Genomic DNA, 16,549 nt, shown 5'->3' with positions numbered 1-16,549 from the left:
GGTTGTGAAGAGTTCTATTCACAGAGCAGTAGACACAAAGTATGTTGCACAAGTGTGTGATAAATGTGAGATCTCACAAATAACTTGATTTTTTTTAATACAAAACATAAAAATAACAAGTGGTCTTTTAATATATACATATGCACAGATTTTAGTTGAGGATGGTAGTTATATAATTGTGTGAATTTAATAATTAAGTGTTCCTGAGCGTAAACTAATCCAGAATGTGTGTAGCATCTTGTAAATCAACAGCACACACTCCAGCTTCATTGCCCAGTTCTGAAAACCACCCAAGCTGTTTTTCCCAAAAATATTGTAGAAACCACTGCCAATGTTCATAAGACATTTGGAAAGAACACTGATTAGTAGTCAGATCTGTGAAAACCAAAATTATGCTCTAGCACTCATTTATGCAACCATGAAGTCCAGCTCTCAAATACATTCAACGAAAGGCCAGTTTGACAGTATGAATATATTTTGTCACATGTTAGACTATATACACACATAAAACAGGATAACATTTTGCAAGCGTAAAAGGCAACATTTCATGTAGGTCCACCTCCCTCAGTCTACCAAACTTCCCTTTCTGTGCATTGATAGTAAAATTTTGCCCCCTGGTGGTAATTCATGAAAAAAAAGAAAATATCTGTAAAATATAAGTATATGGTAGACTTTTGAAATTTTATACTGGTCATAAGATATTTTCCAAAAACAGGGCAAAAAGTTGCACTACAAAAGTTGGATGGAAAAAGTAAAAAGATAATCCCTCCTATTAAAAATTATAAAACAAACATTTAAATGTTTTAAAAATTCAAACCATCTGTGAAAGAATTCCATTGTCAAAGACTGATTTAAAATGATTTTTTGTTTTTTGTTTTAAATGAGAAAATAAGTTCTTTTAAAAAGTCTTTTTCTAACGGAAAAATTGAAAGAATAATTCCACAATTTATACACTAAACATGTTGGAAAACAATTCCGAGGGAAAAAAAATTGAGGTTGATCTTGGGGAATAAAAAAACAACAACAAGAAAAAAACTTAAATATATACTTAAAATTCAATTATGCATTTCAAATTGCCTAAAGTTTCTAAACGGCAGATGCTTTCAACATATCCACTTGAACACATGATCTTTCAGTCCATCTTCAGCATGAACATCCTCTAAAAGAGATACTTTCGACATGTCGCCACCCCGCATTTGCACTCCATGCGCATACGCTTCTTAGGGGATCCTGGGAGTCCGGTCAGACTGAAATTAGAATCCATCTTTGTGCTCTCGGCATCTACTGGATCAACTATGGGAAAAATTATAGAAAGAAAAAAAAGATTTATAAATGACAAATATATATAAATTAAATTGTGAGAAATCCAAACTTTTTAAAAAACTATAATAGTGGTTTACTGAACAAGTGGTCTCTCAAATTAATTAAATTATAATTAAAAATATAAGGATAAAAATTAAATAATGTGCCTTGCACATTACTTCAATGTTAAAGATTAAGGACAGCACAAAATATTATTAACCTAAATTCTGCAGCTACTTTTAGATAAAATGAATCAACACTCAAATAACATTGTATGCAAACATGTAAACTGCACATAAGGCGGCATAAACTTTTAAATCAAATTATACAACTATTTTTCTACTTCAATTCATTGGTGAAATATCTAATAAATTACACAGTGGCTGTCTTTATGACAGATTTATTTAAAAAGTATATTAAATAAATAATCAAGACATCACTAACAGATAAGATAATTATATAGGCTAATATAGTGCATATGTGACCCTGGACCACAAAACATTGAATTGGTTCGTTAGGATAGGAGTATATTTGGCAGAGATACAACCATTTGAAAATCTGGAATCTAAGGGTGCAAAAAAATACAATCGCCTTTAAAGCGACATAAATTAAGTCCGCAGCAACATATATTACTACTAATAATAATTTGATATATAGGTGCTGGCCATATAATTAGAATATAATAAAGTTGATTTCACTAAATCCATTCAAAAAATGAAACATATTAATTCAGTAAACACCGACTGATATATTCAAATGGTTATTTCTTTTAATTTTGATGATTATAACTGACAACTAAGGAAAACCCCAAATTCAGTATCTCAGAAAATTAGAATATTACTTAAGCCCAATACAAAGAAAGGATGTTTTAGAAATCTTGGCCAACTGAAAAGTATGAACATGAAAAGTATGAGCATTTACAGCACTCAATACTCCTTTTGCCTGAATTACTGCAGCAATGTGGCGTGACATTGAGTCGGTCAGTCTGTGGCACTGCTCAGGTGTAATGAGAGCCCAGGTTGCTCTGATAGTGGCCTTCAGCTCTCCTGCTTGTTGGGTCTGTCATATCGAATCTTCCCCTTACAACACCCCACACATTTTCTATGGGTTTAAGGTCAGGCAAATTTGCTGCCTAATTAAGAACAGGGACACCATGGTCCTTAAACCAGGTACTGGTTGCTTTGGCACTGTGTGCAGGTGCCAAGTCCTGTTGGAAAATTAAGTCTGCATCACAGAGTGTGGAGGGAGGAAGAGAAAAAAAAAAAAAAAAAAAAAAAAAAAAAAATTTCGCAGTGTATGCCCAGCTTTAGTTGTCAGTTATAATCATCAAAATTAAAAGAAATAAACATTTGAAATATAGCACTCTGTGTGTAATGAATGAATATAATATTAGCAGTTTCACTTTTTGAATGGAATTAGTGAAATCAACTTTTTGATGATAATCTAATTATATGACACCTGTATTTACGGTAGGAAATTTACAAAATATCTTCACAGAACATGATCTTTACTTAAAGATAATGATTTGCATAAAATATTTTATTTTTACATTTTAACCTATACAATGTATTTTTTGCTATTGCCACAAATATAACCGTGCAACCTTTATTGACGTCTTTCAGCCAGTAAAACAGAGCGATTACGCAAGATGTGATACGTTCAGTAAATTGTACTGTATCTTTCAACATGCCTTCAAATGTTCATTCATATTTATTCTGTAACTAGAATTAAAGAGAAAGATGATCAGGTAAATTTGTGCTCCACGCTGCCGCTTGAACTCAGGCGCCTATACAGCGATCTGTCATGCCACATTAAAGACTAAAAACTGTATAGGACTAGTCCGAATACCATTTTTTGAGCTTCGAAGCTTCGGTAGTAATCGACACCAAATATTCGAAGCTTTGAAGGCAGGGGGTTAACATTTTTCTCTCTAATAAAGGCAGGAATCTCGAGATTCTGAGCGGTGCACCTAACGCAGACAGGGCTTATTTGTTCCAAGAATGGACACTGCATTAGTGATACACTGCATCTAGTCATGAGAGAGAGAGAGAGAGAGAGAGAGAGAGAGAGAGAGAGAGAGAGAGAGAGAGAGAGAGAGAGAGAGAGAGAGAGAGAGAGAGAGAGAGAGAGAGAGAGAGAGAGAGAGAGAGAGAGAGAGAGAGAGAGAGAGAGAGAGAGAGAGAGAGAGAGAGAGAGAGAGAGAGAGAGAGAGAGAGAGAGAGAGAGAGAGAGAGAGAGAGAGAGAGAGAGAGAAGAGAGAGAAATACAGTCTAGCAACTGCTGGTAAATTGTGGGACGCGTTTAATAATAAAAAGAGCGATTAAAAGCACAAAAATGTGCGCAAGAGATTGTTCCCAAGTCGGCGCGCGCGCTCTGAAACAGCCCGCAACGAGACGAGCAAATTACACTTTCGGTTTCACATAGGCGTCTAAACGATCAAATGTACACAAACATCTATGTCAAAATGACCGGCTTGGAGAGTCTCTTAAACACAACACAATTTGTCTAAAATGGACGTTGTTATTATGGCTAGTCGGGAGAAAATGTAGTGCATCTGCCTATTATCAGTCGCCTATAGATCTGCACATCTGTCTTAAAGAGGCAGCGGTGTAAATAAACATGATGATGAATTACTGCGAATTAAACAACCAAATGCAAAGAGAAAATCACTGACAGCTCTTGAATGAATAACTTCAGCTTTAATAAGCATTAATTTATCCTATCTATGATAAACTATGCAGTGTTATTTTACATTTGATTACTAGAATTCTTCCTGAAATTAAAGCAATGTGTAGACCTATATAATGTGTATCTTTGTTAAGTGTGTGTATGGGGTGTATATATACATATATATATATATAATGGTAAATCTCAAAAAGTACCGATAAGAATACCGTTAAAGTACCGGACCGATAAGCAGTATCGTTAAGAGTAGTAATACCGTTAAAACCTTAACGATACCCATCCCTACTTATAAGTATACTAGTTAATAGTTAATAACTGAACCCTAAAATAAAGTTTTACAGGGAACAGATAAATAAAAATAAAAACTGAACGTGCAGTGTGAGCCAAACGAGTCTCAGCACAGACCAGCAGCAGGAATCAGATTTCTTTCATCACGAGTGAGGAGCTGAATGACAGGAAACAGGCGGGCAGGCGTACACAGTGCAAACTCGCAGACGTTTTTTTTCCCCCGGGAGAAATCGCGTGGACATCATGGATGCTCGTATGGTTGTGGCTCGCAGCGTGTGAGAGGAAATGCGAAATGAGCAGAGCACGTTAGGAGCACCTTCCAACCTTACGATAATTTTTAAGCATGTTTAAAAAGTTCGGAGTCGGCCCGATTTTTACCAGCATAAGGCTGTCCCCTATTGCCAAATCATGCATGTCACATAGGCTCAATCTATGAGTATTATCAGCTCCGTGGCTGCAAACATACAGCGTTCACTCCCACTCTCACACTTACTCTCTCTCTCTCTCTCGCGCACGCACCCTTCTCTCTCCCTCTGGTTGTTTCGGTTGAAAGGAACGGCTACTGTTATCTGCTTTTCAAAAAATCATTTGCAAACATTTTTTCTTTATTTTTTTGTATCTGAAGCTATAGCAGCAACATTTAAAAGCTCCAGTCAGTGTTTAACGAGAAAGCTTGTGTGATCGCGGCCTGCTCATGGTGCAAACAGTCATGCCGTGTACCAGCTGATCTGATGCGATGATCAAATTAACTGACACGTAGCGTCTGCAATATCTCACGACCACCCGAGTGTCCGAATTCGCACAGTGTACGCCCACCTTAAGTTTCAAAACGAAAATGTTAAAGCGCCTATTTAAGTGAGTTTGTCATTGTGCTGTGCTGTTGTTGTGTTTTTCATTAAGAATAATGAACCAACCATTCAAGCAACCTGCCCCATAATTGGCAAACCGAAAGTAAAATGCACTGCATTCGTTCACGGCCACACAGTGAACAAACAATAATTTGATGGCGAGGGAAAATTCTTACACCGTCACATCCCTAAAGGGTAAAAAGCCAAATACATATTGATTCTATTATTCCATTATTTTCCAAAATGTCAAATGAAGGCAACTTAACCCAAAATGCAAGCTCAGACATGCACTTCTCCCATATAAGCTCATGGAGTTGTATTGCTTTAAGCCAGATTTTATAGTGTAATGAAAACTGCTTCGAGGGGGAATCCAGGTGTGCATGGATAAGAAACAAAAACACGAATATTTGAATCCCCAAAATCAAAATACCAACTTATTGAACAACTATTTGAATATACAAATATTCTGATCCAGCCCTAGCACCAAGGGTGGTGTATCATGTTTTTTTCCGGTTCGGTTTGATATTATAGTTACATCCCTATTCTAAACAATCCCATACGTACTCTTCATTTTGTAGTCAAAGGTCAGCTCCTCTCCGGCCTTTATCCCACGTGTGGCAAAGAATGCTATCCGAGGCAGCCGTTCGTCCAGGTTATCAATAAACACATTATAAACCTGAAGGTTCGGGTCACACTGAGGACACAAATGAAGAAAACGCTTGTGATATTTAATTACCGCCCTTAAAAGAAAAGCTACAGTTAAAGTGATATCAAGTAAAATGTGTTGGTTATTAGTGACATTTAGGGAAATTAAAGATTCAATTTACATGGATAAATAAAATGATCACAGATAAAATAAAATGGATGTAATTTCAAGTAGATGCAAGCTAAAGGCCTCACTCACGCTATGATTGACAAAGTGGGAGATGTTTCCATAGTGAGCAGCGTCCACAGTGTACTCGTCGTCCACATAATCCAAGTCAAAAAGGTAGGTGGCACCTTCTTTATCATATATTTGACCTCTGCGTTCGGCTTCTTCTGTTGTAATGATCTGAAGCAAAAGAGAGAAAAAAAAAAAAAGTTTAACAATCATGACTATTTATTACTGAGAAAGACAGATAAAGTAATCACAATAAAACTAAAAACATTGGTTGTTTGATAATGACACCATCTACTAGTGAAGCAAAACGTTACCATAACTCAGCAACGTTCAACTGAAGGTGAACAAAAACAAAACTTGTCTAAACCAAAATGATTAAATGACACAAATTCGTAGTATCTGATCCAGACTATATGGCTCAAACCCTCCCGTGCTTCTTACCTCCCCAACGTACTCCATGACGAAAGTGTTCTTGCGAATGCGCTCCATGGTCCGTACCCCCCAGCCCCTGCCATTGTCTGTCCTAAAAATGCAGAGGGAATACTGAATGCCCCTTTGCACCACTCTGTTGCGGCATTCGAGCCCACAGCGGCACCGCTTGTTGCATTCATAAATGGGCAGCCCGGGCCGAATGCGGACCTGGCCTAACTCATTGTAAGCAAACTTGTGCTGCGACGCTCCGGCACAGCAGCCCTCCACAGGGTTGTCCAGGCAGTCTGTGCATTCGCAGCCCACGGACACCTCGTTCAGCATGATCCCATCACCGACTTTATAGTCATTTATGTAGGTGAAGTTCTTAGGTGGGCCCTCCAGGTCAACCTGGTTCCGGACATAGATGTGGCCCTTGTGGGCACCCAGGCTGTTGAGATGAACCTCCCACCGTTTAAGGATCTGCCGGAGTTTCGCCCGTTGGATGAGCTGTGAAACGGTGGCAGGGTCTAGGCGACGAGGGGCGGCACGCTTCTTCTGTTTCTGCATCTCCAAATTCAGGTCCTCCCAGAACTGGTTGAGCAGATCTATGCATTTCAGGTTCTTCCGTGGTTCCCATGTGTTGTTGGATTCAGGGTAGCCCTTCCATTTCACCAAGTATAACTCCTGTGAATGGGTAATGGGGATGGTAATGAACTTAAATGCATTAAGATCTGGATACATTTTGGCTTTGAAAAAAAAAAAATCTCTTTTTTGCATGTAGTAGCATATATATGGGTGCACAATAGTCACAAGAATTTGATATTGCGATATTGATATTAATTTTGATATTTTATATTATGTTAAATTAAAAATGTTACAGAAAGCGCATGAAAGATTCATAACAAATAAACTTACTTACAACACAAGGTTTATTTCAACTGACAGTCATATTGGACTGGTACAACATGAATAAATAAATAATAATCACGTCTACAAAACAGGATGTTTTACTGCTTGTAGTAAAAAATAAATAAAGAGCATGTCTAAAGAACAGGACATGCTGTACTGGTTGTATACTTGGTTTCTGTCCTTCAAAATACTACAATAGTTAAAAGACAGACATAGCTAAAAATTGTTCTTATTTTTTCTTAAAATTATTATTCTGCTTGTTCAAATTTTATTATGTAGTAGGCTAACTTGCAATATATTCTTTGAGTGAGACAGTGATTCATGCGCATATGCCATTCAGCGTGGCATCGCACATCATCGCCATTCAAAACCTGATTTTGGCTGCCTCTGAAACCATAGATATTAGACTATCTAAGAAGTTTAAGTAAATAGGCTACACTAGAAAACCACGCTCATTGAAATACGAAACAAAATTCACTTTAAAGAAAGACTTTTTTTTTTTTTAAACAATACTCAATGCCTGACCCCACTCCATGTCTCCAGACATATGTGCATATATAAATCATATGTGCATAAGTTTTTATCACGGGATACAATATTATCACAATATTGAAATAAGTTGCAAAGAAAGTGTTGTCACAGCATAACAGCTTTAAGAACTGTAATAAAAATAACTGAATGTTTAAATACAATGCACCAAAAATATATTCAGCTCTGGAAAAAATTAAGAGACCACTTAACATTGAGAAATCAATAAGTGGTCTCTTAATTTTTATCCAGAGCTGTAAAAGTAACATTTTCAAACAGATTAAAGTGCAAAAGAATTAGGCTATAAAGAACAACAGGTAACAAATTAGAATAAGGTCTCATAATTTAATGCATTATCTAAGATTGAGCAATAGCTACGTTACAAAAAGTTTTTGGTAATGTTAGTCAAGAAACACTGACCATTGTTAGTTTTATCTTAAGTCCATTAAAAAAAAAAAAGTTCTTTTGATTTTAATGTTATTAAAACAGTAACTAAGAAATAAACATTACTTTGAATAATTAATTCTATATTAGTATTTTTCCTTGTCAGTTTGGCAATAAAGTAATTTGTTTGTTTTACACTGCAGATCGATCAACGGGTATCTGTGTAGGCTGTTAACTGTAAGACTTGCTTTGTGACGTCTTCATGTTATTTATGAGAGGCAGTATTGCCATTTCTTTTACACAGCAGTCTACAGTTTCACACGCTTCTTACATCTGCGGACGGTGTCGCCATTTCTCATTTCACCTGTTTTTGAGCGTACACCTAGGTCAGAGCTTGTGTGAAGGACCGCACCTTTTCCCGTCAAGTTTGCTTTATATAAATACTAATTATTGCATAGAGAGTGCCGTATGCATTCTTTTATAAATGAGGCCTCAGATCTCAACCCAATAGAGCATCTTTGGGATGTGGTGGAACGGGAGCTTCGTGCCCTGGATGTGCATCCCACAAATCTCCATCAACTGCAAGATGCTCTCCTATCAATATGGGCCAACATTTCTAAAGAATGCTTTCAGCACCTTGTTGAATCAATGCCACGTAGAATTAAGGCAGTTCTGAAGGTGAAAGGGGGTCAAACACAGTATTAGTATGGTGTTCCTAATAATCCTTTAGGTGAGTGTATAGTAGTAGCGATATAAAGTGTCGTAAAATATTTTACTATATTGTTTATATCATGTAAATATATCTGTGTAGCGCAGTACTAAATTCTTTTGTAACTTTACAGTGTCAGAAAGATGCATGAATGAAAAAATTAAGAGTGGGATGTGCAGGAAAGCATTAAAAAGAGTTAAATGCAATAAGGCATGGAATAGAACAATGTTGTACTTGTGCTGACGGATCCCAAATTTCTCTTTGCACTTGAATGGTCACACACACTAATCAAAATGCACATTGTGTGGAATACTTATAAACACAGTCATTTGTCTTAAGTGATCCTAAAAAAGTTAGCAGGAAATCAAATGTGTGTATCAGTATAATGGGTCAACGCATGAGGTCATAAAGTCAACATGAAATTGAAGCTGCAATAGACTTTTTACCATCGTAACATATCCAAATATAAAGGCTTTTCGAACATGAAAATATGTGAGGCTGGATTTTGTCCATTGGGAATTGATAAAATCATTGTGTTTTGCTATTGCTGCAATCTTGCGCCAGTAAACACGTCATCACAGAAGAGATGATTTTGCAGAGGAAGAGGAAGTTATTTTGATTCCTAAAGCACACCAATATTTAAAAACATGGATAAATAATTAATAATAAATACTGCAATGTTCCATTAAAAAGAAAAGAAAAAAAGATTAGTACATTTTGATTTCAAGGTGAATTTAAAAATCACAGCAGCCTATTAGACCTGTTGCTGTCTGTCATAAATGTTCATCAAACAAAAGATAGAGAGAAAATCACTCACTCCTCGTGACTGAATAACAAACGAAATACTATATCTATTTAGAATCAATAATTAATTCACACAGTGTTTTTACATTTTATTATACAGTTTCTACTATTCATTACTATGTTTAATTTGTATCTTTGCTCTATTATATTTGTTCTTCTGTTTATAATTTGCTTCTTTGTTCTTATTATTAACATGAAATAAAATCTCATATTGTAAAAATAAGATTTTGGTCATATCACCCACCCCTAGTAGTTACACTTAACAGTTACAAGCCAGTTTTATACTCACCTGTATTATTTGTGTCTTCCCATCGTTGATAACTTTCTTTTTGTAATCGCAGAGGTATTCTACCTCATAGTCGCTCAGGTTGTTCTTGGTGATGCCCAGCTCTTCGCACACGACCCCCTGCTCTCGACAGATCACCTGCAGCTGGTCTGCATTAGCAATGCATGCTACCCTACACATTTGAGCTACAAAAACAATTCGATGTTAATTGCAGGAAAACACATTATGAAAACTTTACGATAAAAAAATTATGCATTGCACAGCTGATGTCCACATGCCTGTAAAGCCTGTAAACTAGTCTGCAGAGAATATCACTATTACGTCTTAATACACATTTGTAAGATTAGTTTTTTGTATGCCTGTTGTTTATGTCTAGAAGACAACACTGGTGGCTTTTACCATGTAGCTGTATGGTTTAAATTTCGTTTTAAAAATATGTTTAAAGTCCTACCCAAGTTATTTTAAATGCAAATTATATTTGAATATTGGGGTTTAAAGTGGTTGCTAACTTACATTGCAAATATTGTACATATAATATTTTAACATTGACATTCTTCAGTACAATTACAAACAAAAGCCAATTAATTAACAATTTAATTGATATTATAAAACAATATTCCATACAAAGTTTAAACGGGTCTTTGAAATTAAAATATGTAACTGATTGTATGCTGCAGGAAGGGGCTCCCTGACAAGGAGGGAATCATCATCATAAACCCCCAACTCATGATTCTTGGCATTAAAAAGCTTGAAAGACCACAGAATATTTATTAAAATATTGTAAAGTTAACTGGATAATTTTCCCAGTGAGATTTTATTACAGGAAATTGTTTTATTAACCAATAAGCTTGCTAGACTAATCGTCATAAGTAAAATAGACATGAGATGTAAACCTAAACTAAGATGGTAAACAAAGATATAGGCGTAGATTGACATGTTGTGGGAAAAAAATTGTATTTTGTTTTTCACTGTTAACGTTATAGCGTCCAGCGTTCAAACTGACCGAGTAACGTTAGATCATATTCCCCAAGAGAACGGAAAAGTTAGCTAAACACTGAACATAACGCTAACTACTTAATATACACCCTTGAATCATATGTTACGCTGTACAACTTTACAAAAAAGTTAACGCAGGAAAAGATGAGTCGAGGCATTCACAATGAGCTTGTTGAATGTGCTGCGTGAGCGCGCGGTGGCCATAACATCGACCTAACGTTAATGTGAATTTGTATCAACTTGCAGCAAAGATTCTTCCAAAACGGGCTATTAGTTTCCGTGGTTTCTTTGAAAAAGCAACTCGTGTAATAGATACGACATTTATTAGGTAAACCGTTGTTTCTGAACGATTAAAACGATATATTCTTACCTTTCAAATTTTCCGCCATCTTCCGACCGCCGCCAAAATTATATATGATTAAAAGGCTGCTCGGTGATTGGAGGCGGCACAGTCTGAGTGACGGGTTAAGCAACCAATAGAGAAAGAGTATTTATATAAATCATCTGTTGAAATTTGAAACAAATGTTAGGTTTATGTATGAAAGTTAACAAAAAACGGGAAATATTTTTAATATCTTTATGCCTACACTTTTTGCGCTCTGATGGTTTACATTTTTATATGTATGTAGTCGGGTCACAACGTCATGCGTAGTGTTATTTAAACTTGTATTATCTACATTTTCTATTATTTTAATATAAATTTGGGGACATTACAATTCATAAACATATAATCAGTTTGTTGTTCCAATTAACAAATAAATAACGCTATTTCGTTTCAGATAGAAATAAAACATGTTGGGAAGACTCTTAATTTGCCTTTCACTGTTATGAAGGCGGGACGTAGAGTTCATCCATCGTCACGTGACACAGAAACAATCCTCAACTTCCGGAGAAAGTCAACATATGTTGGATAGGAATTGATGTATTATTAAAGGTGCGTATATGCGTTTATTTTAACGTTTTCAATTGCACATGCAACATTTAACTTAAACGTTTAACTGTGGAACTGTCATCGGGTGTCTGTCAGCTTCAGCTGCATAAGCCACTCAATAAACTGATTATGGGTATATTTGTTAAGAGTCCCACATGAATAAGCATTTCAACCTAAGACTAGCCTTGTTTGCTCTAACATTACCGACAGTAAAACGATACATAAAGTAAGTTATGTTTATGTGCAGGCATCATGTCGTGCAGCATTGCGCAAACTCTTCAAGCACCAGCACCCGTTCTGGTGTTTCTTGTTCTCATAGACGTGATATCACTGGCACATGCAGATAAGGTACAATTTTCCCCTGACACGTGTCTATTGAATTTATGCTCATCTTATTTTCCCACTTATGTAAAATGTCATTAAATATGTTGCATACACAGAGTTTTGAAGATGTGCGTTGCAAGTGCATCTGCCCACCTTACAGAAACATCAGTGGACATATCTACAAAAGGAACGTGACCCAAAAAGACTGGTGAGATTCCGGAAAGACCCGTTGTCTGTAAAGGATATTCTAGTCTTATACAATTTTCATTTGGTGTGTGTGTGTGTGTGTGTGTGTGTGTGTGTGTGTTTATACTGTAGTAACTGTCTGCATGTGGTGGAGCCCATGCCAGTACCTGGCCATGATGTGGAGGCCTACTGTCTGCTCTGTGAGTGCAAGTATGAAGAACGAAGCAGCAACACTATCAAGGTATTGATTGACTTCCAATATTCAATAAATCCCTACTTAAATTTAAAGGTGCCCTGGAATGAAAAATTGAATTAACCTTGCCATAGTTAAATAACAAGAGTTCACTCACATACAGGGGGTCTCAAACACCATTGCCCTACTCCTTCATATGTAAATCTCTTTTGTGAAAAACAGAGGATTCTCAGCATAACGCCAACTGTGACATAATCGCTGGGATCATTAATATGTACGCCCCCCAACATTTGCATGTCAGCACATGTGCAATGTCAGGCAGAACTGCGCAGCTGAATCATGAAAAAATAATGAAAAAAATAATTGGCGGTCTCCAGGTAAACAAGCATCACGTGAGGACAGCGAAAACGGCAGATCATGGAAATAAATGTTATGTTCCAGGCTATGCAGGGGATGTGAGGACTTTTCATAGCTTTCCCACAGATAAATAATGTCAACAGTCATGGTTGATGTTTATTTACAATTGGAAGTCGCAATAATTTAATACAAAGTTGTTGGTTTGCTCGGCCCATTTCACCACGGACAGTTTTTCTAAACTGGGACAATATCAAGCAGGATTCACTCAGCGTCTGGTACTGAAGAAAGGGACAATTCCGACTGTATTCCTGCAAGCAGTAAGTAGTGCTTTTATCCACTTCTTGACTGTCCCATTTCTGATTAAACTGAAAGTTTCTTAGTAAGACAACATTAACGATAATATCCTCTGTGTTGTCTAGATTTAACGCAAGATGCTAGTACGGTAACAATTAAGTAGCACACATAACAGTATGTCAAATGACAAAGGTTAATATTGTTTCCTGCCAGTCTTGTCATAAAATACAACATGTCAATCCCTTTTGATGGATTGAAATCTAAATTAGCCTAAATTTCATCATTAACACATGACGTTTACTACTACTGTTTAGTTGCTTACAGATCGCTCACTCGAGCCTTGTTGCTAACGTCACCTTCTCCACCATCTAAGTTGTAACGATAGTCATTTGACAAGGCTTATAGTCAGTTTGTTAAATAAATATACATTTTTGAAAATGATTTTGCAGTGGGTGAGTAGTAAACATGACACTGACTTGTCACTTACTTGACACTTACTTGTCATGACACTTACTTTGTTTGGCTAAATAAATCGACTTTTAAATCAGTACTCTACTGTCAAACTGTAACGTTACCGTAAACAACATATTTATGCGCTACCCAGTTTGTGATTCAAAGTTAAGAAGCTATCATTGTAAAATCATTGCTATGACGGATGGTATAGATGTGTTAGCTGTCATTGAGCAGCAGTGCAGTGAAACAGCCAATCAGAGCAGAACTCTGCATTTATATCAACGACCCTTCCAAATAAGGCAAACACAGAGCATTACATCCTAGGGACAATATATAGGGTTGTAAATGGACCTGTAAAACCGCGTCTGGACAATTTTTTACCTTAGATAAGCCACATACCCTCTATTTAGATATTAGAGAACAATTTAAAATATTGTTTTAAATCATTCTAGGGCACCTTTAAAGATATGTTTATTATATCATTTGTTTTTGTGCTTTTGTAATGTATTTGAGCACTTTTCTGGCGTGAGGGTGGGGCAACCTGTCCCTCACATGACATCACAGCAATCGCAAACCATAACAATCCAATCAATTCCAGATGGATAAAATATAGTCCTGCCCTAATTTTTTTCTTGTTCGAGAAGCCATTTCACTTGGATATACGTCACAATAGGGAAGAAAAGAATATAGCAACTTCCTTTACTTGCCTACTTTAATTTTTTTTTTATTTCCCAGGTGACCATTATCATCTACTTGTCAGTGGTTGGAGCTCTTTTGCTGTACATGCTGTTCTTGCTTCTAGTTGATCCTCTGATCCGCAAACATGATCCGTACACCATGCCACTGCAGAACGAGGAGGATTCTGAGGTATGTTCACATCAGTGCTTATTTGTCCTCATTTATTGTTTGAAAAGTTCACATTTTACATTAGCACAACATTGCTTAGATTCTTTCACACACACAAACACATTCTGTCACAAAAATGAAGACACACTTTCAATGTGTAATATACAGAACCAAAACGTTTTTTAGATTTATTTTTTGGTTGAATGGTCCATCACTCGTTGACTTGAGAAAGAAAAACATGTTTAAATGACTGTATTAGGCTTAATACAATTTTAAAACTTGATGTAGATTAAATCCAGAAGAACTGCTGCATATATATATAATATATGAGAAGGGGGCCAAATTGCCGCCTCAGAACCCTTCAACACACCAAATATACATATTCTATGCTATTCTGATTATATGTAAGTGTGAGCTTGTCAATATAAAGTTCTGAATTAGGATTTGAAAAACTAAACGGCAACATACCCACACTTGTATCCAAAAGGGTTTTGAAATTAAACAACTTGAATTTGTGAACATGTCTGCTACTTTTTTACCATGCTTGTTTGTGCTATAGTTCATTTTTTGACCGTTTTGTTAGGCTTAGATATCAATTGTGCCGTTTGTCTCCCCCTACAGGACGTGAGGCCGCATGTGGATGGGGCTCAGGGTCGTGGGAACACAGTGCTCGAGAGGGTAGAGGGAGCTCAGCAGCGCTGGAAGAAACAAGTCCAGGAACAGCGAAAGACTGTGTTTGATCGCCACAAACTGCTCAGCTAAGACCTCAGACTCCAGCAGGAAAAAGGACAAGATGGGCACCACTGACAGGGACAACATTTCCATAGTTGTCTTACAATTTCAGCTTATATGGCAATGTATTTTATCAGTTGGCTTGATGCTTGTATATTATTATTATTTTGTTTTTATCTAATCTTGATGAAGGCTGACTTGATGGTATCCAGCTTTCAAAACTGAGGATGTGAAAATATTTAGTAGCTTGCTGTTAACATAAATGAAGGGAATCTGCCAGCTACAGTTTGTCTCACTCCAGGAGTCACCTTTACATTTCTCACTCAATAACTTCAATATATCAGCGCTTTGACTACTTTGCTTTGAAATTGCATTGCAAAGAATAAGATTGTAATGAAAATAGTGTATTCTTGGAGCATTGATGTGGAACTGTATATAATCTAATATTGATGTTCATATGGATGTGTAGAATGTACAGTTATAGTTACCAAGAAAATGTATTTAATGATTCCCATTATTGTTTTTTCATTTTTATTATTGTATTTTTAGTTTGCAAATTAAATATACTGTACCATTAAGGATAACATGCCACAATCATATCTCTTTACATTGTAATAGCCTTATATAAAAATGTTTATATTCTTCATAAGTGTAGAGGAAATAAGGCTTTGTGATCGTTACTGTTGACTGGTATTCTCTTAAGCTTCCTCTTAGATGACTGACACTTTTAGTCTGATTTAAAGACATTCAGCCATATGGATTTTGCACCTCAAAATGTGAAGGAATGTGTAGGCTTTGCTTGATTATTGTATTTGCTGCTAGAATAATGTATTTTCCAATATTTATTCCAAATAGTGTAGCTGTTTTACAAGCTGAAAAATTTTGCTTATGTGAAAATGCACTGAAACATTAAATATACGGAATGTTGTCAACTTTCTTTACAGCTTTTTCTTGAGCAAGGTCAAAAAGAGTTCAAACTGAGTTTTAGAGAGTCCTACTATTGCTACGTTATGAGTAACTCGAGGTTTGACACTAAAATACAGTGGTGAGATATATTTATGTTGGAAACCACCAACATTGGATCCTGTAAACATTCCCATCTGCTGTTTCATACAGTAAGTCAACTAGTAAATAAGCCTGGCATATTTCAGCACCTAATGTATATTCTATTTTTTGTATTTCCTCCTTTTCAATGTCTTATTT

At 36.2% G+C, this 16,549-nt stretch overlaps 2 protein-coding genes across 2 annotated transcripts; one reads left to right on the top strand and one right to left on the bottom strand.

Moving 5' to 3' along the window:
* Positions 1-89: 89 nt before the first annotated feature.
* On the bottom strand, positions 90-11,482 carry suv39h1b (SUV39H1 histone lysine methyltransferase b). Its single transcript, XM_067413718.1, has 6 exons — positions 11,401-11,482; positions 10,038-10,219; positions 6,445-7,098; positions 6,028-6,174; positions 5,688-5,817; positions 90-1,293 (listed from the first exon to the last, which is right to left on the bottom strand). Exons 1-6 carry the CDS (start codon positions 11,417-11,419, stop codon positions 1,160-1,162), a joined length of 1,266 nt encoding a protein of 421 aa, XP_067269819.1. The 5' UTR covers positions 11,420-11,482; the 3' UTR covers positions 90-1,159.
* A 347-nt stretch (positions 11,483-11,829) lies between these two features.
* tmem9 (transmembrane protein 9) lies at positions 11,830-16,278 on the top strand. Its single transcript, XM_067413719.1, has 6 exons — positions 11,830-11,964; positions 12,209-12,309; positions 12,402-12,493; positions 12,604-12,712; positions 14,504-14,635; positions 15,236-16,278. Exons 2-6 carry the CDS (start codon positions 12,214-12,216, stop codon positions 15,374-15,376), a joined length of 570 nt encoding a protein of 189 aa, XP_067269820.1. The 5' UTR covers positions 11,830-11,964; positions 12,209-12,213; the 3' UTR covers positions 15,377-16,278.
* Positions 16,279-16,549: the final 271 nt, after the last annotated feature.

This window comes from Pseudorasbora parva, chromosome 13, assembly GCF_024679245.1.
Source record: "Pseudorasbora parva isolate DD20220531a chromosome 13, ASM2467924v1, whole genome shotgun sequence".
Taxonomy (NCBI): domain Eukaryota; kingdom Metazoa; phylum Chordata; class Actinopteri; order Cypriniformes; family Gobionidae; genus Pseudorasbora; species Pseudorasbora parva.
This window is presented reverse-complemented; position numbering and strand designations above follow the sequence as displayed.